We start from the raw sequence: 25,386 nt of genomic DNA, 5'->3' as shown, positions 1-25,386 counted from the left end.
ACTTGTAAGTTACCCACCATTTTTTTCTAAATGACTCTCTTAGTACTTGTAAGTTACCCACCATTTGCCTCTAAATGACTCTCTTAGTACTTGTAAGTTACCCACCATTTAACCTCTAAATGACTCTCTTAGTACTTGTAAGTTACCCACCATTTAACCTCTAAATGACTCTTAGTACTTGTAAGTTACCCACCATTTAACCTCTAAATGACTTTCTTAGTACTTGTAAGTTACCCACCATTTAACCTCTAAATGACTCTTAGTACTTGTAAGTTACCCACCATTTAACCTCTAAATGACTTTCTTAGTACTTGTAAGTTAACCACCATTTAGCCTCTAAATGACTCTTGTTAAACACAGGTCAGTGACCCAGGGAAGAAAGCTGCACTATGGGAAGCTGTCTATAGAGGAAGGAGGGCAAGTCAGTGCTTATTTGGTTTTACAAATATAGAGCTTTAAAAAATGGCAGTTAAATACTATGACAATTAAATTTTAATTTTTTTTTTAAGAACGTGTGGATTCTTTATATAATTTCTATTTGCTGCATTTGTAAGAGCCTAGATGAAGCTTAGAAAGCCTAGAGTGGTTTAGCTTGCTATAAAACTTGTTTGACTTACAGTGTATAAAATGACCATGCTAACCTGGCTAACAGCACCAGCTGCAACAGTTTTTGATGGAGAGAACTTGCCAGATTTTTGTGTACAGTCAGACCCTGGGGTTACAGAGGTGCTGGAGCTGGTGGTCCAAAGTAAATATTGAATCTTATATTTGACAAACACATTTCTTTAATCAGTCTTATTGATTTTATATTATATTCAACTATATTTGGCTTTTAATTTTAAAATATTTTTTTTTTAATGCTTATTAAATTGATGTAAAAATAATCGTAAAAATAAATTTTGAATCCAATCCTATTGCTAGTAAACCTTATATCTCATGCTTTGTTTGACAAGATGCACAAGTTTCAGGAAATAGGTGTAAACGTCTGATTCCCAATGGAGAAGGAAAACCAGCGGTGGCAGTTTTTTCAGAGATTTCTATTACACCTGGTAAATACTTTTTGTTTACCTTTATTTTAAAAATACAAAATGTATCAGTTTACTAAAAGGGCAGCTTGTTTCATCGTGTTTATTGCAATGAGTAAAGCTCCTATATATTCTTGAATTTATATGGTAAGATCAACGTTTTAAATGTGTATTTTCTAATGAACAGCTGGAATGTATTATCTGATGGTAAAGGGAGTGACAACAGAAATTACTCTTCTCTCCCCTCGACCAACTGAAGTCCGTAAGTACTCTGTACATCCATCGGAAAACCACATGCATTCTTTGAACTAAAATTCTTACGGTTCAAATTGTAAAAAATAATATAAACTGGCAAAGTTCTGTGAAAGAACTAGGTATAGTTTAGATTTTGTAACTTGTTTTTGTTTTTTAAATCCAACATTGTTCTTATGTTGCTCCTGTTGCACATCAGGTCCAAAGTTCCGGTCAGAAAAAGACATATCTTCAGCCTTTGATGAGATCCAACAGATGATCAGTGAGGTGCAAGCTACACTACCATCACATTGTTGACAGTGAGGTGCTAGCTACACTACCATCACATTGTTGACAGTGAGGTGCTAGCTACACTACCATCACATTGTTGACAGTGAGGTGCTAGCTACACTACCATCACATTGTTGACAGTGAGGTGCTAGCTACACTACCATCACATTGTTGACAGTGAGGTGCTAGCTACACTACCATCACATTGTTGACAGTGAGGTGCTAGCTACACTACCATCACATTGTTGACAGTGAGGTGCTAGCTACACTACCATCACATTGTTGACAGTGAGGTGCTAGCTACACTACCATCACATTGTTGACAGTGAGGTGCTAGCTACACTACCATCACATTGTTGACAGTGAGGTGCTAGCTACACTACCATCACATTGTTGACAGTGAGGTGCTAGCTACACTACCATCACATTGTTGACAGTGAGGTGCTAGCTACACTACCATCACATTGTTGACAGTGAGGTGCTAGCTACACTACCATCACATTGTTGACAGTGAGGTGCTAGCTACACTACCATCACATTGTTGACAGTGAGGTGCTAGCTACACTACCATCACATTGTTGACAGTGAGGTGCTAGCTACACTACCATCACATTGTTGACAGTGAGGTGCTAGCTACACTACCATCACATTGTTGACAGTGAGGTGCTAGCTACACTACCATCACATTGTTGACAGTGAGGTGCTAGCTACACTACCATCACATTGTTGACAGTGAGGTGCTAGCTACACTACCATCACATTGTTGACAGTGAGGTGCTAGCTACACTACCATCACATTGTTGACAGTGAGGTGCTAGCTACACTACCATCACATTGGTGAAAAAATCCTCTGAAATCTTGTTACTTATAACGCAGCATTGTGACAAAACAATTTATTTTATTTTTACTCAAAAGGGCTTTGTAAATAGAATTAGAATGCATAACTAGAATCACTGACAATCAAAAGGTCCTTAAAAGAAATATGGTATATAAATTCATTTCTTAAATGTTTTCAATTCGTCCTTTAGTCATAAATAATAGTAACAAAGCTGCTAGAATCATTGTTATCGATTTTAAAAATATAGTCTATATAGATGTAAAAATGGCAATTTTAATATTTGCTTCTATAACTTTGTAGTGTCTGAAAACTTTTGAAGTGCAGCATCCAAAGTTTGTATAAAAAGTGTTTTTGTACAATATTTTTGTACAGTGATAACCAATTTTGATGTCATCAACTCATATCTCTATTAAATTCTTAGTATATCCAATAAGTTTACTTCAACTTTTGTTAGGATGAAGTAATGATAAAAATAATAAGCCCACCACAATATATTTCTCAATTATACATTTTTTCTGTTCAATTTTAAGTTGTTCCATTTTCTTATGCTGTAGTTAGACTTTAATGTTATTTTATCTGATTTTTCTAGTGAGCATATTTTGTTTTAAAATGGTTTTAGTTTTAGATTTTTATTTTTAAATTTCATGTTAATTTTTTTATTCAACAATGTTCTTATCTTTTTCATTGTGGCCACCAATACTTATTATATTATAGAATCTGTTTCTTGCTGATGTTTCTACTCAGGTTAAAATTACCTTCAGCCTATCATAATCTCTGACACTTGTTATTGTTTAATGAGGTATTTTTTTTTCTTAAAAAATTTACCTCTTCTTTTTACTCTAGTGTTACATTATTTTGTTTTTATTAAACATTAGTGATTGTTGCTGATTGTTATAAATAATTTTTAAATAATGTGATAGTTTGACATATTGTGAATTGAAAACTTTTAAGTCAAATCAAATATTCTGAAAGAGACATCATATTAAAACAAAAAATAGTTTCAGAAAAGCAAAAACTAGTGATGTGATATGAAGCTATTTTTATTGATAAGAAAATATCCAGTATTTACATTGTTTATCCACATTTCTGTAAAACCATGAAATATACACAGTATAATGGTGAGAGAAGGAATAAAATTGTGATTAAGTTTTAGGGTCAGTTATTTTACATTCTTTCTTTTTGTTCATTTATTTGGTAATGTTAGTGTTGTGAGATACAAGCACTATAATCCATTACAAATAATCCATTACAAATAATCTATTCACAGCCATTCAAGTAAAGTTTATGGTCACACCATATTTTAACTGACACATGTGCATGCAAGTAGAATTGTAATTGCCCTTGCCACCACCATTTATATCTATGTGAAATCTGCAGCATCAACATGTTTATAAGTATGTGAACACACTAGCAGCAAACATTTAAAACTGTTTGAACAGTTGACTTGAAAGAAAAGAATATGTTGTGACAACAACCAAACCACATCAATTACCCGGGTGATGCAGATCTCTCAATTCACCATGACATACTAAACTACAAAGTTTAGCTTTGTATTCATCCAGGCATGCATTTATGTAATGCAAAATACAGTTCACAGCCTGTCAGGCACTCTTAAAATGTGTTTGTATTGCAGGGTAGTTAAATAATCATCACTCACTGAGTAGATAATGATTGATCAAAATAGTAGATTTACACATCACGTTAAAAGATTTTCTTTCAATAAGGTAATAACTAGATTGTTAAAACACATGCAAACATAACTTTGTTACACCAATTCTTTGCTTTTTCTTTTTACAATATTTAGCAACAAAATCTCAACAAAGAGACCCTTGAAAAATGAGAAAATGGTTTTAAAATATAACGAGCGTAGCAGAAGAATCAGATACTAACACAGATGTCACAAGTCAGCAGATTAACATGGAAAACATTTTTTACATTAAAAAAACTTTTCAATTATTATGGGATAAATGGTTATAAATTAGCTTGAGAATTAATATTTAAAACCTTCAGCTGAGAATTAAAAAGCCATGTAAATTTAACCTTTTTTACTTTAATGTTACCATCCATAAAGTTAAAAGTTTTAAAAAATTATGAAGGGCCTACTTTCAAGTCATTATCTAATAATAGAATAAAAATGAGATCACATCAAGGCAGGAAAGAAATTTTAAAATCAATATGGACCATGCTGTCTTACTATTTCACTATAAAACATAATAAAATGCCATTATGACATAATTTAAACACGACAAAAAACCTTGCAAGATAAAAGGTGTATTGTTTTATTTGTTGAACACAAAATATTCTAGAAAAGAAAAAATATTTTGACTATCACAGTTACTAAGGCTGTGCTCTATAAATAAACACTTAACAATTTTTGCAGCCCATCAAGGAATGCAAAAAAAAAAAAATATACAAAGAACAAAATATATGTAAAAAAATGTGTACATTATTTATTGTACAAATGTGTATAAAATCCAAATGTTATAAGAAATTAGCTTTTAAAGCTCACATCTTTCAGTTTTCGAGACAATCATGAACTTTTTTTGTTTTATATGCCATTTAAAGGTAAATCAAATGGACGGAAATCAATATGAAATTTTATTTTTAATAATAACTATAAAATGGAATATTGTTTACAAGAGAACAAAAAAAATGTAACATTCAACATATTGGTTTCATCATATTTTGATTACGTTTTACAGTTACCAACTTATTTAAATAATTACTTCCCACTAATTATTCATTTATTTAAAGTAATGGTAATACAAATCTGCATTTACTTGTAGACTAGAAAAAGTTTTTTTTTAAATTGGGGTATGGGACTGAGACATTGATTTTAACTGTAGCAAAGATTTTAATATGGTATTGTACAAATTTTATGGAAAAAAATGTTACAAACTTAAAAAAAAATTACATTTTTATTATTGTTTTACATAATGTAAATAGACCAACTTTAAGCTGCTGGAATCATGTGAAGTTAAAATGCCATCTGAGTTTTTAGATAGCTGTAAATTGAAGAATAACATTACAGCTAACTAGTTGACTAAACCTATCAAATTATTTGAGAACTATTCTGTTCTTGAACTGTATTTCTTTTACCTAGATAGATTATTTCAAATAAAAAAGAGACTGTCTATTGTCAAAGTAATATTCCCATGACAAAAACAAATCTTTCCTTCACTAATACTGATGTTAGCAGTAAATTTAGTAAATAAAAATATTTAGTAACAAAGTGTTTTATTTAAATATATCCAGTTTCTATAGTCTTTTGAAAACTTTAAACATAACATTAATTACAATAAATATATTTTTCTTATAATTTTACTCAACATAACTAAAATTGTCTTAACTTAGTCTAGCCTATTACTGTATAGATAACCTAATACTTTTATGCAATAACATATTTTTCCAGTTGAAAAATTCTGTAATATATCAGTAATAATTTAATTTAAAAAGGGTTTTTTTTTAAATGCTTTCCAAAACTTACTGATAAGTTATTGTAATTATAAAAAAAGTGAAAACAGGACAAATTATACATCATTGTTCTCTATCACTGTAAGGTAAATCACTTATGTAAGGCATCAAAAGCACAACACCTGCAGTCATTTTACTGATTTTGCTAAATATATATATTTACACTTGGTCAAAATAAGTCATTTTAAAATTTGTTTTTATTAGGCTAAGAACAAAGCTTCTTCACAAAACTTGAGCTGCCAAATCTTTCCTGCATAGTCATCAAATTTGTCTTTTCCCAACAAATCCACCAATTTGGGCTAAAAAAAAAATTATAAAATGTCAATTAAAAATGTGTGCAAGCGAATGCAAATTTTCTCTTTTATAAAAAAAAATGGGAAATTTACTAATGATATAAACATAGCATAAAAAGAATATATGATTAATACCCAAAGCATATTTAGTATGTTAGAAATTATTGCATTAAAAATTAAAGAATTTTTCTGAATTTGGTCTATACGATCCCTCAATTTAATCACAAAAGAACTGATCTCTCAGTGGCATTAGCTGGTTTGGACTCTCAAAGTGGGGGTGAAATATTTCTTGAATATTTGCAGTATTCATAACATGTATATGATAATAGAACAGGATTTATTAAGCAAAATTTGAAAGAGAAAAAAAAACGATAACAATTTTGTTTTTTCTTGTCGAAAAACATTCAGCAAAAACTAATATCGATTAACTAAGTCACACTGACATTCAAAAGTTGAAATGATAGGAAATTATTTTAAAAACCAGCAAAGCATTAGTTTTTTAATTTAAAACAATTATATTATGAAGCTGAAAAGCTTCACGTTAATGAACTGAAGGAGCAGATAAATTGGGGTTGCAGAACTAAGATAATGTTTTTTCAGGTTAAAAAATTTTGGGTTGATATAAGTAAGTAGAAATGCAGTTTTAAAGTCAAAACAATATTTTCATGTTCACTGCATTTGCAAATATTATAACAATAATTCTTAAATTTTTAAAAAAATTTCCAGCTTTTTACAATTCCTCATGGCTTTTGCTCAGAAGATGAAATGTAAAATAAATAGTGTGTTTTTGGTCTAAGTCTACACTAGAGACCAGGTATATCTCACCAAACCACTGATGTCACTGGCAAGACACAGGTTCAGATCTTAGATCTCACTGATCACAAATTATTTCCACCTGGGAAATAGTAACAGCACCCAGGATATGTCAATCTATCATTAGATCAGAGCTAAAAGCATTAAACATGATTATTCAGTGTTCATACTTCAATTTCATCTTCATCTATTTTGTCCAGGATTTCATAGGCCCTTTTTAAAGCAGTGTAGCCAACACCTTGAATACAATCCCTAAAAAGTAGTTTAAAAAGTTTTGGTAAACAACATATGTTCATTATCAAGAGTTTTCATTAAGTAAATAAAAATGAAATTTTTTTTTTTAAATAATAAATAGAAAAAAAAAGTGAAATGATTGAAAAGGCACTCACTTGTGCAACATTTTTATCCTATCCATTAACCTTGACTGACTAGTTAGCGTTTCTACACCTATATGAAAAGGCAAAAAAAAAACTGAAATTCTTTTTTATAAAATGATAGGGTCCATTAGAGTAAGATATTCATCTAGTTTGGCAGCATTACAAAAACAAAAAGTGGATAGTAATCTAAACAATAATAATCATCTAAACCAAAAGGATATTTAGAACATACACTCATTTTTTAAGTGAATCCTGAAAATGAATCCCAAAATTTCACCAATCACTTAAACTAAAATTTGAAACTTTTAAAACCCTGAAATTTAATTTTGCGTGGAATTTAAAAATAAAATGGACTATTATTTCAATATTTTTGGGGACATTTGATTCATATTATGTTCAATATACATTCCTTTAAAATGGATTTATTTTCTTTGTAACAAGCTTCACAAAAATGTTAATATTTAAAGGATTGTACATACAACAAAATTTGTTTACAATGTTAGTCCCATCTTAAGGCCTACCCCATAATGTGTTATTGTAGAAATCCCCCTCCCCCCCCCCCATGTAAGCCACAATACAAAACAAATGTTTATGTTACTAATAATTTGTTTATTAGGACAGTAGTCACACGTTGTCTTCTGTAGGTAATACAGAAATGTGTAGAAATATCTAAGAACTATTTGAGTCGGCCTGAACTTCAACAAGTGGTAGACCTACAACACAAATGTACACAGTTGTATGCTTTTATAACATAACCAAGTATTTAATTTTTTAGAACTTCATTGCTTGATTTAAAGTGTGAAGCCAGCCAACTGTTAAGTAACAAATATTTTGCTAACTGCTACGTCTTGTTATTGAATAATAAGCCCACTATATGCACGACCCCTAATAAGATTGTCACTGTATTACATACAGGGTTGACTTACTGTAGCTATTCAAGGTTTTAATTATTAGCAGCCACAACAAAAACCTAAAACCCTGTTTACCAATTAACCACCAATGGGGTCATCCATAAATGATGTCATGCTTTTTTGACGATTTTTTCCCCTCCCCCTCATCACATATCGTCACAAAAAGCCAGACCCTGTCCTCTAAAATGACGTCTTACTTCAGTCTACAACCCGTCCCGTCCCCCCTCAAAACTGCAGTTGAATTTTTCTTCAAATACGATACTTTTCCAAAATCTTGTCTGAACTCTGTCAACATAGAGTATTTAAAAATTTTAATCAATTCCTATAACAATTTATTAAAACAGTTTTCTAAAGCGCGAAATAACGGCTAAAATTCGTTTTCTAACATAGCTTTTTAATAATGCAAAAGTGTGATGTTACACCATCAGAAACCTCCCCCTCATCATAAAATTACAGACCCCCTCCCCCCTTTGAGTGTGACGTCATTCATGGACGACTCCAACGCCCCACCTTTGATATACATGGTGACGTATAGATATATCGTGGAAGTTGTAAGTAAGTTCATATCACAGAATAACAGAATTTAGTTGTTTTTTGTTTTTTTTAATAATTTTAAAAGTAACTACGCTAGTCAGATGTAGCGCCGACAAAGTGAAAAGCAGATTTTTTTTTTACAAGCGAATGGGAGGGGGCTGTTACAGCGGCTATTTTCTCAAACACTGTTTTTTTACACTGGTTTTTTAAACATTTCAAGGACATTTTACCACAGAAAAAAAAAATTAGATCTAGACCCTGCTAGATCGTGTAACTAAATTAAAGCAGGCCTACATATTTTGTTTAATAATATAAAACGATGCAGATCTAGTTTTTTTCCTCTTAAATCTAGAAGTAGGCCCTTACTAAAAATAGCCATGTTAAAATTAGATAAACAGCATAGAACTGCCTAGACCGTGAGACACGACTGTACTCGCGTGGTCTCGTGTCTTTTTATAAAAGAAGACGATCGGCGATGCTAGTGAGCTAGTAATGGTAGGATTTAGTTATTTTTAATACACAGCCTAGCTGTAGCCCATTGATGACGTCTCGTAAATAATGCGAATTTTACCCCCAACCCATATCAACATAAATAGCCAGGCAGCCACACCACCAATGACATCAAAAAGTTCTGCCTACAGCCTCACCCATCTGATACAGCTGATTAGAATTTGGTCCATGGCGCACGTGTGAGATTGCCGGTGACGTCATTTGCTATTAGTTTTTTTTTTTCACGAACGTAATAAATAGGCCTATTGACATTAAGAAATCTTGTTGGATAATAGTTACAGATCTAGATCCATCACTATACTACACTTCGAGGTCACGGTAAGTTAGGATAGACCTAGAAGACCATCTAAGGTAAGGTCGCAGTGACCGAAACGTCTGCTGATGTTGGGTAGACAAAGGCCACGAAAGTGATGGCGTAAAAATGTTAGCCTAAATCTAGGTTTATCTAACTCAAATTTTGCGAATCCGGACAGGGAAAAAAATATGATTCTTGAATCTTGAAATCCGGGATATCCCAGAGAAGTGGCACAGCTGCATACATGACTGCATTTTTTAATATACAATGTCATTGAGGGAGAGTGAAATTTGACAGGGGCATAACCAAATGAGATGAGAGTGAAATTTGACAGGGGCATAACCAAATGAGATGAGAGTGAAATTTGACAGGGGCATAACCAAATGAGATGAGAGTGAAATTTGACAGGGGCATAACCAAATGAGATGAGAGTGAAATTTGACAGGGGCATAACCAAATGAGATGAGAGTGAAATTTGACAGGGGCATAACCAAATGAGATGAGCATGATGAAACTTGTAGAAAACTATCCTTTGACCCAGGACATACTCACTTGGCATTGAAATAGATTTGTGTATTTTTTGTGTTGGTTGGGGCTCTGGTGATGGAATATGAGCCGAATGCCGGTCAGCTGGTTTAAGCTCTTCTTCATCATCAGAAACTTCAATGGCATGATTCATATGAAGTGTTGTATCAAGTAAAGTAATGAAGTTGTTTAACTCTTTCACTTCTCTGAGGATTTATTGATAATAGTTTTAGTAATCTTTAAAAATACTAATTGTTTTTGTTTTCAACTGTAACTCTTAAAAGTTTTTTTTAAAAATATTTAGCGCTTCTATTACGTATAGTACCTTTTGTGAAACTCAGTAAAATAAAACACTATTTTTAAAAGTCAAAATATAATAACCATTTACAATTTTTAAAGACGGACTCAAAAGAGCATCATGTTCAGTAAAGTTACAACTGGTTAAAGTAGGTATGTTGAAGAATAACCATTATTATTTTGTGATTTTGTTTAGTAATGTCTGGTACATCAGTAAGTTCTCTCTCTTGGAGCATGTTTTACAACTGTAGCTAGATGCTGCTAGGCCTTGCCCTCCCATCATAGGATTTAAAGCTACTATTACTTATTCTATCAGTTGGGGTCACTTCTGGCAAATAACTTAAGGACATGGGCGGGTGTACTTTTCGTCATAAATCCACTAAATCATCGATTTCCCACTTTTACTTGATCTATACAGAATAATCATCGTTGAATCTAAAAATGACATTGTTATGACCCTAAAAACAGTATTTATTTATAAAAAACCGGGTTCAAAGTAGTGTGTACAGGGTCATTTGTTAATTTTTTGGTAAAAATAGCCATTTTTCGACCTAGAAAAGTACTATTAGGCTTCACGGAAACCTAATGTGTTTCATATCAATGGAAAGGCCGTGACCTCCTTTCTTTATTTGTTCTAGAATTAAAGGACCAATCAAAATACTTATTTTAATGTGATTATTTTTCTACGTCATAAATTTGTTTATTTTACTTAGTCGGGTTTTTCCGGTATGCAAATTTTTGACCTCAATTTTTTCATTAGCGTTTAACGGCGGAAGCTAGTTAGCGATTGGTCGTTTCGCTTCGGAAGTAAACATTCCCTTAGTTTCAGCGCGTTGCTAAGTTTGATCTAGTTTTGTTTCTCTAAGCTTCTGTGAAATACTTACATTATTTTAACATATAATTATTTCAATTAAATATACTATTAACAGTTTAGATTAGTTTGTGTGAATTATCATAAGCAGTGAGACGATTTAATTTGTTTCTCTTTCGATAATGGGTAGAACAAAACACTCGCTAAAAATAGATACACACAAACATCTAACTAATTTACTAAAGCAAGGGCACGTCCGAATGCAACTGATTGCAGCTACCTCTACTCAATCTAGCACTATTCAGACAAGCACTGGTGCAGATGTAATATGCACATTTACTAAGAAACTACGACAATGTAAGACACAGTTTTTACAGACAGAAGAAAGCACTGTTACATCTAGTACTGGTAGTGCTAATTGTAAACCACAGCCATGCAGAATTATTGTCGAATGTGATTTGCTTCTTGATGTTATCAATACATTTCCTCGCCCACTGTGATGTAGTTGCTACTATTGATGAAAACAGTGTAAAGGGTTTGCTTCAAGCATGGTGTGGCAGTAATAAAAATGTTGTAAACCGTAAGTATACAACTGCAAAAGAATCCAGAACAAGGCCATTCACAATAAACAAAGACATCGTCTTATCATAATTGGCTTTAGCAGTGGCGTAGGCAGGGGGGGGGGGGGGGTTAGGGTGGGGTCATACCCCCCATAGACCCCTCGGTATATATATAATCGAAAGTTTGAGGGGGGGGGTGCAAATCGAAAGTTTGAGAAGGGGGGGGGGGGTACAAATGGAAAATTTGTCCCCGGGTAAAAATTGGAACCCCCCCCCTTGAGACGATCCTGGCTACGCCACTGGGCTTTAGACATGAGACCATGCAAAATATACTGCTGTTTCTGCGATAGCATAATTCAATTTTGGACCCATGCATGCTATGGCATTGCTGTCAAAAGAAGGAAACCATAGTCGAAGACTCAATGAAGGACGCCAAAAAAGACGCGTTGACAACAGCTTTTCTACAGCTCTAGGTAAAACAAAGAGCGCCAGAAAAAAAGAAAACTAACAGCTGAACAAGCTCAGAAGGAATATATTCAGCAGCACCATACTTCAGGCTATGAATGTGGTCGATTTTAGTGACATACAGCTGTAAATTTTCATTTTTTGCAACTTTTTGTTGGTTTTTTGCGTTTTTCTCAGTTTGATGTTTTTTTGTACAATTGTTGAAATAACTTTGTTAATAATTATCAGAACTGAACTAAATTTGCTCCAGTTACTCTGTATATATGTTCAAATAAAACGTATTGAACACTTTTGGAATTTTTGTAAAGATTTTTTTTTTATTGTTTAAATAGTGAAAAAATTGGACGAAATAATGACATTTTTACAGTGATGTATCGAAAAAAAAAGTAAAAAAAAAACTATCTTCTTTTTTAAAAATGTAATCAATAAGAAGTCTTAAACACATGTGTCTGCAGATTATATTAAGTTTTCATGAAATTTGTACAAACCATTTTTGAGTTATTTCCATTTAAAAATCGTCAATAAAATCCAATATGGCCGCCGTCACCATGGCAACGGAGGATTTAAAAAATTAAAAAAAATATTTTTATGCTTAACTCTTTGAGTTATAACTATTAGCCAAGTATTACATCTTTAGACTTGGAAATAAAGAAGTTGGTACTCATCACCCGCCCATGCCCTTAAGACTTATTATTTCCTCACCTCTTTATTTCCTTATCTTTTAAGTTGGCATCACTTCTGGCTGACAATCTTTGGGACTCGTCTGAAGAACTAGTGCTGTCATTTAAAGATGGCTGCCTTTGGTGCTTTAATCTTGGTGGCCTGGATAAATTTGTTGAGACCTAATTGAAACAGAATGTGATTAGAAACTGAGTAAAACATTTACAGAGATTATAAAATGTATTAAACACTTAAAAATACACATAACAATACCATTAAAAGTTCTTGTAGTTAATGTTTTGAAATAGGCCCACTAATGATTTAGTTCTGGCCAACCAATCTATCACAACAAAATTAATGTTACCACAAAAACTTAAATTTAATCCTCAATTCTCAAACTTAAAAACACCTGTTTCTTTCTCCAAGATTTCAATGAGGTATGGAATTTAATTTTTGTCTGTGCACAAAATGTATTTCAGCCATCATCAAATAAACCTAAATCCAAAGGAGATTCTCAAATATATGTTATGAACTAAAGCCTAAATGGCACTTTCACAATTTTGAATATATATTATATTATAATATATAATATCTAAATATGTGTACGCTTTACACTTACCTCATTCTTTTCCTGCATATTTACACCATTAGAGTCTGTTTTTTCAGGCAACCGCTTCAGCTTTACCATGGCAGAATTTATATTTTCAACAGCTGTGGACAATTTTATTTCATTCAAAAACATTTTTTTGTCCACGTCAAAATAGTAACTGGGTCTCTATTAGCTAACTGTTCAGATTACGGTACTCTTCTATATTCTTATAGTATGATTTTAAATTTACTATAAACACCTTTTAAAATGTGTCAACTTTTAATGGTTAATTTTTACATTTCTAATAAATAAATAACTATATATGTGTAGTCTTACAATTTGCTGTATCATTTTTTTGACGTCTCCTTTGTCTAGCTGAGAAATTTGGTAAACTCTAAAATAAGAAACAAAATAGTTTACACTTTAAATCTCTTTACTGGTCTAAAATCTTAAATGAATAAGAAATTAATTTAGCTTCCGCTTTTGTTCAAGAAAATGTGATAAGAAGTAAGAGATTTATTTTGTTAACACTCTTTTTTTCTTCCAATAAAATATTTGGTTCATTCTTATGATATAAGAATTTCTCGCTCTTAGTTTCGTACAATGTATTTTGTTCAACGTCAGAAAAGAATACAATTTATTACCCTGGGTGTTTCAATATCCAGGCTAAAATCAGTGTCTTCTTTAGAGCTTGATCCACTCAAATCTTTCATAGAGTTTGATGAATCAGGCTTTTTTTTAGATTTGTCTTCTCGATACTGTGGAAGCCCTTTACTTTCTTCAGCTTTTGGTAGTGGTAGAGGTCGCCGGTCATCTTTTCTTAACTGAGGTTTCTGGTGAAGAAAAGTTCTGATCTTTCAAATATATTTTAAAAATTAAATAAAAACTCAACGCTACTGTGGAAAATGTATGAAGTGAGTTGTACTAGCCCTTAGCTATCAAAAAACCAATTAGCATTTATAAGCAATAACTGAAGATTTACCTGTGGCTCTGGTACATAACTTTGATGAACCACTTCCTGGCTTGGTGGTGCTGACTTAGCTAAACTATCTCCACCATCCAGTTTATCAGAATCTCCTGACTTATTATTTTTAACATGGTTTTTCAAAAAATTCTTTTTCCGTGGTGGTAACTCTTTTTTTGGAGAATTTATCTGTAATATAAGATCATCCAACTTTAGAAATGATAATAACAAAAAGTTCTGCAGTATAAGAAATAAAAACATACATTGTTAAAATAAACGCTATAAATTACACGAAATCAGTGTAATGTAAAGCTTTATCTAAAATAGTACAGTTACAAATTAGAAAGAGAGTAAAAATAATACCTCCTTTGAAAGTGAGGATGATACTTTACTCTCACAAGATTCCGAGGTAGTAGATTTTTTAAATTCTTCAACTTTTTCTTTGATGGGTTCAAGATCCCTAAGTGCAGAATCTGATGGTTTTCTTACCAGAGATGATTTGAATACCGGTTCCACTAAAAGAATTTCTTCATTAATCTAAGTTTGGAATAGAAAAAAAATCCTTTGTCATAAACAGCAGTCTAGATATTTCACCTCTAATTATGTCAAGAAAATTGTACTTTCAGCACTTAAGTTTATTTTTAATAATATTGTTGTATATGTCAAATCATTTGACTCCAAATATTGAAGACATTTCCATGGGTTGAAATCGAACATAAAACTAACCTTATTTATTTCAGACTCTCCAGAAGGTTCTTTGCGTAAGGATGAGGCAGAAGAAGGTCTTGAACTAGGTGCTTGCAGCTGGTTGGCTGATGACTGAACCTGTCTCCTATTGCTGCTAGAAAGAAATTTTAAATAAAAGAATATAAAAACCTCAATAATTAATTTTAAAAACACTGAATAAAATATTCTCTCTTTGGTGATAGTTTTGGTTGCCCATGAAATCTCATAAATTGTAATGATCAATGCCTTTACTACAAATGTTTTGTTTCTAATTTTCAGTGTATTTAAAAAGCGTATTATTATTATAGGTTTTTTTATATTTGTTTTATAGTCCACTTTTTAATAATTCTTCATTAGCAAATGATAAGAGTGAGACATTATTTTTTTAAAAATAATTAGTGTATAATTTTTCCATTAAATATGTTCTTGAATAATTTGACATCCCTTAAGACTTAAAATATTTGCTTCAAAACCAAATAAATGAGACAATTTATCTGCCCCTAATTTATGTATGTTGATAGTCAGGTGTAAAAACATCCAAATATTTTTATTCTTACTTTTTTTTAGTGTCTTCAAGAAAAATTGCAATATTTTTTTTAATGTATGGATCTCTCAATATTCTATTAACACTTGGTCTTTTTTCAGGGTCTTGGTGTAACATACTTCTCATCAGAGTCAATAATTCAACACTGTACTGACGTGGCATAGGTGGCATCTGAAATATAGTGAGTCAACCATTTAGCACATTTGATATGGCATCTGAAATATAGTGAGTCAACCATTTAGCACTATTGATATGACATCTGAAATATAGTGAGTCAACCATTTAGCACTATTAATATGACATCTGAAATATACAGTGAGTCAACCATTTAGCACTATTGATATGACATCTGAAATATACAGTGAGTCAACCATTTAGCACTATTGATATGACATCTGAAATATACAGTGAGTCAACCATTTAGCACTATTAATATGGCATCTGAAATATAGTGAGTCAACCATTTAGCACTATTGATATGACATCTGAAATATAGTGAGTCAACCATTTAGCACTATTAATATGACATCTGAAATATACAGTGAGTCAACCATTTAGCACTATTGATATGACATCTGAAATATACAGTGAGTCAACCATTTAGCACTATTAATATGACATCTGAAATATAGTGAGTCAACCATTTAGCACTATTAACATGACATCTGAAATATACAGTGAGTCAACCATTTAGCACTATTAATATGGCATCTGAAATATAGTGAGTCAACCATTTAGCACTATTGATATGACATCTGAAATATACAGTGAGTCAACCATTTAGCACTATTGATATGACATCTGAAATATATTGAGTCAACCATTTAGCACTATTAATATGACATCTGAAATATACAGTGAGTCAACCATTTAGCACTATTAATATGGCATCTGAAATATAGTGAGTCAACCATTTAGCACTATTGATATGACATCTGAAATATACAGTGAGTCAACCATTTAGCACTATTGATATGGCATCTGAAATATAGTGAGTCAACCATTTAGCACTATTAATATGACATCTGAAATATACAGTGAGTCAACCATTTAGCACTATTGATATGACATCTGAAATATAGTGAGTCAACCATTTAGCACTATTAATATGACATCTGAAATATACAGTGAGTCAACCATTTAGCACTATTGATATGACATCTGAAATATAGTGAGTCAACCATTTAGCACTATTAATATGACATCTGAAATATACAGTGAGTCAACCATTTAGCACTATTGATATGACATCTGAAATATAGTGAGTCAACCATTTAGCACTATTAATATGACATCTGAAATATACAGTGAGTCAACCATTTAGCACTATTAATATGGCATCTGAAATATAGTGAGTCAACCATTTAGCACTATTGATATGACATCTGAAATATACAGTGAGTCAACCATTTAGCACTATTGATATGACATCTGAAATATACAGTGAGTCAACCATTTAGCACTATTAATATGGCATCTGAAATATAGTGAGTCAACCATTTAGCACTATTGATATGACATCTGAAATATACAGTGAGTCAACCATTTAGCACTATTGATATGGCATCTGAAATATAGTGAGTCAACCATTTAGCACTATTAATATGACATTTGAAATATACAGTGAGTCAACCATTTAGCACTATTGATATGGCATCTGAAATATAGTGAGTCAACCATTTAGCACTATTGATATGACATCTGAAATATAGTGAGTCAACCATTTAGCACTATTAATATGGCATCTGAAACTGAATGAGATTCAATTCAACAATCCAGCACTATATTGACTAGACTTATGTGACATTAGAAACTCAGTAAACTATAATACTAACAAATGGAATAATGTTTAAATATTAAGTATATTACTTGTTTTAGAGATTATGTGTTTGAATAATTTTTCTAATTTTAAAAAGAGTATGATATATGAAAGCATGTTTTTGTTTTACGTAATTGCTGTGAACAGCTTATAGATTTACTTTTTTTTTAAAATTGTTTACATAGAAAATGAAAAGTTGAGCTTACCCTTCCTTTTAGAATTTTATACACAAGAGAATTCATATCTTTAGCATTAAAAGCATGCTTTAGTGTTGTCATTTCATAAACACAACATCCCAGGGCCCACACATCAGACTGGAACAAAAATCATCTATTGAATGGCATTTACTTTTTATAAACAATACATGACATTAGGAACAAATCAACTAAAGCTTCACCTTATGATTATAAGGCTTGTTTGAAAAGAGTTCTGGACTCATGTAGTACGGTGTACCAATTAATGTAGTAGCCATATCACTTGCATTTTCTAAGACCCTGAAACAAGGATAAAAGAAAATGTTTAAACAATAAAACTTGTAGTCATTGGGCCTGATATGTGCCTTGCAAATGGTATTCTGTGATTTATCAAGAGGAACAAATTATTTCAATCCCCATTCTCTAGTGATTAAAACTCCTCAGATAAATAAACAAGAATAAACAAGGGAGCTTACCTTGCTATGCCCAGATCTCCAACCTTAATAATTTTGCTCTTTGTTAAAAATATATTTTGAGTTTTCAAATCACGATGTAAAATATTGCGCTCATGCATGTACTGAAATTTTAAAATTATTATTGAAATTAAACTGAGCATTAGACACTAAAATTTATAAAATAAGAGAGTAAACATTTATGAGTTATTTACTTGAAAAATATTCCATTCAAAATAACCATGCCAGATGCTTGCAAAAAAATGAAAAGTAAAACATAAAATTAAACTAGGTTATATAATATGAAAGAAAATGTTACTTCTATATGTATGTATGTACGTAGGTACTCAATTGTTTACTTCCCTACATGTGTAAGAAACTGTAAATGTCTGAAAAAATGCCCATTTGAAAATTGTGTCCTACACTTTTTCATTCAGGTTAAACTGAGCAAAAAATAAATTAAAAACAGAAACAAAATAACTTTTGAATAATACAGATACAAACTTAAAGATAGGGTAAGGTTTATTAATAAAATTAAGGGTTTATGGTTTTTTACATCATGTTGTGTTTAAATTTTGGGAATAGTGTTATATTATTTAGTATCAGAGTGAGGGGAAGGATAGAAGTTTCAAGGATATTGTTGTATTAGATTATAATGTGGGCTTTAGCCTTTTGTTGTGTTTTGGTTTTGTTTTACTGTTTGCATTGTTTTTAATTTTTAAGTTGACGGCATAAGTTTTAGTTTTAATTATTTAACTGCATCATCTTGGTATCACAGGCTGTATTATAGTAAAACTATAGTTCATGTACAAGTAAGTAGAGCCTTATGGAGACTAGTTTTTTCAACCCAAACCTTGCCATATGATTTCAAACAACATTTACTGTGAGCTCAATAAGTCTATCAAAAAAAGTTAATTAGAAATACCTGAAGGGCCATTGCTATTTGAACAAACCATTCAACCACTTGTCTTTCTTCAAGAGGAACAGATTTTTGTTCTTTAAGTCTTGCATATAGATCTCCGCCTTCACAATATTGCATAGCAATGAAAAGAAAACCATTATCGGTTTCAAAAGAATCTTTGTATGCTACAATATTGGGGTGTTTCAATTTGGATAATAGCTTTGCTTCTTGTTCTGCTGACTTTCTCTCTCTTTTTGAAGCTTTACCCAAGTTAAGTTTTTTTAAAACATACTAGAAAGAAAAGAAATTTGTAAAAATAAGTCATATATGAAAATTAAAATTATATATTTCACTACTAACTTATCAGCTCAAACTTATCAGCTGACTTTTTGTTAATCAAATAGTTTTTAAACAATATTTGTTTAAATAGTAATTATAAACACAAAATTCATTATATAAAATTTTAGACAACTAAATACTATACTACCTGTTTCTTATCTTTCTTGTGTCTTGCAAGCCAAACTTCTCCATAACTTCCTTTCCCAATGACTTTGATTCTTTCAAAATCCTCATTTCCCATCCTATAATTTGAGAAGTTTAATTTAAATTTTCGTTAAAAAAAAAAAAAATAAAACAAATCATCTATTTTTTGGCATTGATATTTTAAATTTTTTAAAAATATATTGGTAGTTGGACTTTTTCTGAGTTATATTTCAATATGTGTATGTTTATTTTTTTATTTTTGTGAATACTGAGGTTCACAACTTCCAGGTTTGTTTGTTTATATCCACCTCATGGTCCTCATGCTAAAAGTACATTGCCAAGATGGCAGCCAGTTTAGTTTTTTACTGTGAGGTAGAGAAATAAAACTTGTGATTTTGAAGCCATTGACAATTTCAGTGTTAAGAACTGACAGATTCTACTTAAGTTTGCCAATTAAGAATTGTCGGACATACTTATGACCTCGTTTCTTAATCTTGCAAGCGGCTCTTTAGTGGAAGTCGCTCTCTAAATTCTAGTGCTCAAATCAATAACTATTAAACAGTGATGTGATTTAAAACCAGCATATGTTGATTTTATGCTTGAAAGCCTTAATTTTATACACATGACAATTATCTAGTAATTATTTTCTTGCTCTATGTGATGTTGCATTGGCAAAGTCATCACCACTCAATAACACCATTTTATTAAAATTTTATAGTTAAAAACAAAGTATGGGAAAATGTATATCATGAAAAAAAAAAACAACCAAAAATATATTTCCTTCATAGGGAATTTATTGATAGGTTTATGTTCTATAAGACCCATGTTCAATTTTCATTATTGGGCACCCAGGCTTTCATTTTTAGTCACATCAGCATGCATATAGCTTTAGTGACGTTACACTAAATTAAATCTATTTTTTACTTTTGGTGCATGTTTCCTTAAAAAAACTTTTTTTTCATGTGAGATTTATTTAATTTTAAGCTAAACTGATTTTGTTCATGTGAGATTTATGTAATTTTAAGCTAAACTGATTTTGTTGCCTACTATTGCAACAGTGATATAGGCCTAGATCTAGTGATAATCCATACTTTTTTCATAAATAAATAACTGATATTTTCTTCAAAATACCTATTGACTTTTGAGGCTGAGATTAATGTAAAATACTAATCTCATCAGCCTTTACTCATCAGTTAGCTGTTAGAGTTTGGCCTAAGGGCAATGGGGTTAGGCCATGGAAAGTAATTTTAGTAAAGGTAGCTGGACAAAGGGAATAGGTTGAGCTAACAAACACACTATTACTTTAAATATATTATATTTTGAATATATGATGAGGTTACAGGAAAAACAGATACACTCTATCTCACTTGTCCCATCGATAACAGGTTCGAAGGGGAACTTTACTATTTTTATTTTAAAATTAAGCTTGGGTTTCACCTGTGAGTTGTTTTGTATTTGTTGTGCATGAGAAAAAATTAAACGAAGTGACTACTTGGAAAAAGATTTTTCACTCTAACGTCTCCACCTAGTCAGCAAAAAATAGTTCTGCGCATGCGCAATGACCTATAGCTAGGGTTAGGGATAGGGCTCAGGCTAGGATTAGGGTTGGAGCTAGGGCTCTGCGGTTGTAAACACACGCATGCCCAGTACCATCGAAAACATTGCAGCGAAGGCAAGTGGTAGTTTCTCTCCATTGCGCATCCATATCTTTTTCCGGCTAGCATCAGCCCAAAATTAAAATTAGACTAGTGACTAGGTAAATTTCATAATTAATAATTTCATTAATTTAATGTTTTAAACTTTTAATAAATCAATAACATTTTTAGGCCTAGGCCTAATTTTAATTTATTTTTAGATCTAGATTCTAGTCGAGCTCTTGATTTCTAGAAAATGTCTACTGTAGATTTCTAGGTAAGATCATGATATAGCATCGGTTATTATTCCGAAACTGTACAGCAGTAAAAAAACAGTAAAACCATGGCATAGTCTGTCAAGCCGTTCCGGAAACCACCGGAAATACTGTAATCCATCATTTATTTGCTGCCATATTATTTTTAATAGGGGGCCCTACATAATGTTTAAAAAGGTGCAAGGATTGATTTTAGTTGCATTTTAAATACTGTTTTGCTAATTATTTTGTATTTCTAATTATTTTAAGTGTATGTGCTGCTACTAAACATTGTTCTAGTTCTTCTTACTACTTTAACTTTAGTAAATCTAATCGTCTTATTTTACTAACAATACTAGAGCTAGTTGTCGCAAATCTTCTGCAGGTTTTTTCTGTGTTTCTTAAAAAAAAACATTAATTACTACACTCGACTTTATTAATAATAATTAAATTTAGCCTACTAATTGTTGCTTTTTTTTTCAATTAAACATTAAATTAAGTTAAAACATTAATTTAATGCACTTGACTCTATTTTTATTTCAATGGTCAAATAAACTATGGTTTACACAAATGTTACCGAAACTCAACAAACATTACCCAATAATTTCCGACGCTAGATCTTTATCGGCAAAATCGTGATTTTACAGATTTCTAGATCTAGTTCTCTGTTCTAGACTCTAACAGTCTAACTCTAGTGAAAGTCTAGCTAGATTCTCTAGTCTAGACTAAGACTAGATTGTGACTGATTGTGTAGAGTGTAGAGTCTGGTAATCTATCGTTTTGGGTACGTAAAATCGCCCGCGACTAGTAATGTGAAAAACAGGTGACTCCTTACATTTTAATAATTATTTCACATTTTGAGGAGGATTTATGTTTTGAAAAATACAAAAATGTTTCCTTGTTTCATATATGTACCTGTTTTTAAACAATTGAATTAAAACTTTTCAGTAATAAATGAACACCAACGATGTTTCCAACAGATGCAACCATGCTCATTTACTATAGCAGCCATCTTTTTTAAGTTTTATTTTTATAGACTTATAGCGCGAGATTCAGGCGGAAGTCACTCTATTTTACAAATGGCTGCTGTTCATATAGCAAATCTTGCTTGCAGACACTGCTGTTTAAAGTTAATTTCTGGCCTATATTGATATATTTTAGCGAGACTCACTAACTTAAAAGCGTCCTTGGTTGCTAACCAGAACATGGCTACCACACCTTGGCCTACGATTGGGCAATTTTTTCTGCTTTGTTCGAGAGACCACCTTAACATTAACTTTAAAAATAATTATCACGCGAAAAATGGCGTTTTTTTCGCGTATTTTAAGCAATCTAATGATGACAAAGCTATTTTTGGCAGATTTTTTTTTTTTTTTTTTTGCTTCCGACATTGAAAGGTCAAACGTAAACATGGGTACAGTTTGAGTAGCTCAAAAACTTTAAATAATGGTCTCTAAGGTGTCAAAACTGCATGCCTAGGTCGAGTATTATTAGATTGATCGTTTAGTGAAAAAAAAATGTAAATATTATGTTCGCCTTTTAAGAAATCGGCATCGCAAAAAGGTCACTGAAAGCACGTTATTTTTTATTGTGACGTCATCGCTATTGTTACGGAAGCTGTACAGTAGTATCCTCTCGCTGCTTATATAATTGTGTTTTCTTTTCACTTGACACTCTTTTTCAGCTTATATATCACAATATACTTCTATTACAGCCTTGACAATGAGGTAACGTTTTCGTACATTAATAGCCGCGGGCGATTTTGCGTACCCAAAACGATAGATTACCTACTACTAGTACTAGCGTCCTAGAGTCAAGACTAGATCTGTAGATCACAATTCACAATCAATGAATCAATTAAATTCAATTAATACCTGTTCGAACCGAAAGATATTGCCTACTGTACTGATTTTAAAATTATTCTCAACTATTAACTATCTCAAAATTGTCAGTGCGACATCACTTCACTTCAGAAGTGGTGTTTACATACAATAAAAAACTTAAGAAAATATTCACTATGTGCAAGAGGAAGTATATACAAATCACGAATGATGGGAAATAGATAAACGTAACTTCTTTTGAAGAGCTATAAGATTAATGAAGAGGAGCCGAGAGTAAGACTAAGATAGAGGGGAGACAATAAAAGGAAGGCCATGGGGTTATAGTTACTAGTCTGACTGAAGATAAAAAAAATTTCTAAATAAATTATTAATTTCTTTATTATTTTATACTATTTCATTTTAATTCTATCTATGTTTTTATATTTCTTGCATTAATTTAAAATGTATTAAAATATATTAGCGAGTAGGGCCTATTATTTTTTTTATGAGTGGGGATAATAAATCAATAATTTTTCAGACATTACACTGAAATCATCTGCTGTAATGTTTATTTTATATATATATATATATATATATATATATATATATATATATATATATATATATATATATATATATATATATATACAAGTCCATATATATATATATATATATATATATATATGGACTTGTATATATATATATATATATATATATATATATATATATATATATATATATATATATATATATATATTTGGACTATGGTTCAACCAAAGTATCATATATACATAAATAAAACTAGGTTAATACACAGGCCCTTGTGTCTGGCTACTTTAACAATTAGTGTCGTAGGTAGAGGGTGCTAGGGGGTTTGACTCCCCCCCCCCCTATGGAACCATTAAATGAACTTTTCTCAACATAAGGCTGCGGCTTTTTTGGCGACCGCGTGCTTCGTGTTTACAATACGTTAAATGAAAAAAAAACATAGTTTTAAATCGTATAAGGTTAAGATTAGAGTTTGGTGGATAAAATTAAGGTTAGATTTAGTCTAGGAAAAATAGGAAAAAGTATTGATTTTAATGATTACAAACATTATATATATATATATATATATATATATATATATATATATATATATATATATATATATATATATATATATATATGAATGAATGAAAGTGAAGCCTGTAGGGAAGAAAAGAGAAACCTGTAGGAAAGGAGACCGTATTGTAAACAAGAATAGCCAACACTAAACTATGGGGGGGGGGGGGTGAACAACTGGACAAAGTCCAACTAACATTGCTATACAAAAGTGCAAATGGGTATGGAATTGACAAACCAACACATTAAATCGTCAGTTTTAATTAGATTAGAATCTCCAATGAAAGAGAAAAGTGGGTACGGCAATACAAACATGAAAAAAGAAACAGTTGTCAACAGCGGCTTCGCTTTGTCGTTGTGTCACTCGTTGCGGCACTTCGTGGTTTACGTCATGGTTTCACCCCTTCCCCTTGTAATAATTGACGATTTGTACTTAAAGACTATTTAACTTTAATTAATCATTAATGGAACTGGCAAAAAAAAAAACATTTTTCTTCTGTACATTTTGCAATTTTTTACCTTGGTGTCACCCCTCTAAAAATGGTTTCACCCGGAATGGCTACTAGGATGAATCGCCCAAAACCGAGTACGATTAAAAGGTGTGGTTGTGCCCCTTTGCTTCAAATGGAATGCACGGGAATGAAGATGTGGCCTAGTGATGTCACAGGTAACAGGCTGGAACAACGGTTGACTCGAGCAGTTTCCATCCAGCTGTTGACAATGGTAAAAGATCTATCCGTAGCCCTAACATTTTTAGCTTGTCGTATATAGTTGGAAGTACTAGCAAGACCACTACAGTAAAGTGAAACATTCGTCTATCATGTATTAAAACTGCATCAATAATCAATATATATGAGGAGGCTACTTGCAAAACCAGCTCCTCTTTAGATCAGCCCATAGATATACAAATATACATTTAAAACCATTGAGAACACAAAAGTGTGTTTTATTACATTTTTGTTGTCAATGTAATCTCTAAATTCTCTAAATTT

The 25,386-nt window shown here is 31.6% G+C and overlaps 2 protein-coding genes across 7 annotated transcripts in view; one reads left to right on the top strand and one right to left on the bottom strand.

Moving 5' to 3' along the window:
* Positions 1–3,535, top strand: part of LOC131937542 (uncharacterized) — a 13,542-nt gene extending 10,007 nt beyond the window's left edge. For all 5 annotated transcript variants that reach the window (XM_059295062.1, XM_059295061.1, XM_059295060.1 and 2 more), the window contains exons 19-23: positions 361–421; positions 620–748; positions 954–1,049; positions 1,213–1,287; positions 1,477–3,535. In XM_059295062.1, coding sequence (XP_059151045.1) covers positions 361–421; positions 620–748; positions 954–1,049; positions 1,213–1,287; positions 1,477–1,574 — 459 coding nt within the window. In that variant the 3' untranslated portion in view covers positions 1,575–3,535. The remainder of the gene's footprint in view (positions 1–360; positions 422–619; positions 749–953; positions 1,050–1,212; positions 1,288–1,476) is intronic.
* Positions 3,536–4,642: 1,107 nt separating this feature from the next.
* Positions 4,643–23,506, bottom strand: LOC131937541 (serine/threonine-protein kinase Nek4). Of its 2 annotated transcripts, none has more exons than XM_059295056.1 (18): positions 23,345–23,506; positions 19,587–19,680; positions 19,124–19,390; positions 18,223–18,323; positions 17,950–18,046; positions 17,759–17,866; positions 15,747–15,904; positions 15,190–15,304; positions 14,827–15,000; positions 14,482–14,652; positions 14,144–14,332; positions 13,836–13,893; positions 13,530–13,621; positions 12,953–13,092; positions 10,145–10,323; positions 7,355–7,412; positions 7,136–7,217; positions 4,643–6,158 (listed from the first exon to the last, which is right to left on the bottom strand). In XM_059295056.1, the coding sequence occupies exons 2-18, from the start codon at positions 19,677–19,679 to the stop codon at positions 6,060–6,062; spliced, it is 2,181 nt and encodes a 726-aa protein (XP_059151039.1). In that variant the 5' UTR covers position 19,680; positions 23,345–23,506; the 3' UTR covers positions 4,643–6,059. The 2 variants fall into 2 exon arrangements, with proteins under 2 accessions (XP_059151039.1, XP_059151041.1); XM_059295058.1 differs by having other exon boundaries at positions 15,190–15,301.
* Positions 23,507–25,386: the final 1,880 nt, after the last annotated feature.

The sequence above is a fragment of the Physella acuta genome, unplaced genomic scaffold (genome assembly GCF_028476545.2).
Source record: "Physella acuta isolate Inbredline_101_S28 unplaced genomic scaffold, ASM2847654v3 ptg000213l, whole genome shotgun sequence".
Lineage (NCBI taxonomy): Eukaryota > Metazoa > Mollusca > Gastropoda > Physidae > Physella > Physella acuta.
The sequence above is the reverse complement of the archived record's forward strand: the minus strand, read 5'-3'. Positions and strand labels throughout refer to the sequence as shown.

What these genes read in the sequence shown, in the direction of transcription:
- LOC131937541 (XM_059295056.1), bottom strand. Translation starts at nt 19,679, where the DNA reads ATGGGAAATGAGGATTTTGAAAGAATCAAAGTCATTGGGAAAGGAAGT. An exon ending in CATCCTCACTTTCAAAGGAG is followed by an intron (nt 14,653 to 14,826) that starts GTATTATTTTTA and finishes CTTATATTACAG; the next exon opens with ATAAATTCTCCAAAAAAAGA. An exon ending in GTTATGTACCAGAGCCACAG is followed by an intron (nt 14,333 to 14,481) that starts GTAAATCTTCAG and finishes TTTCTTCACCAG; the next exon opens with AAACCTCAGTTAAGAAAAGA.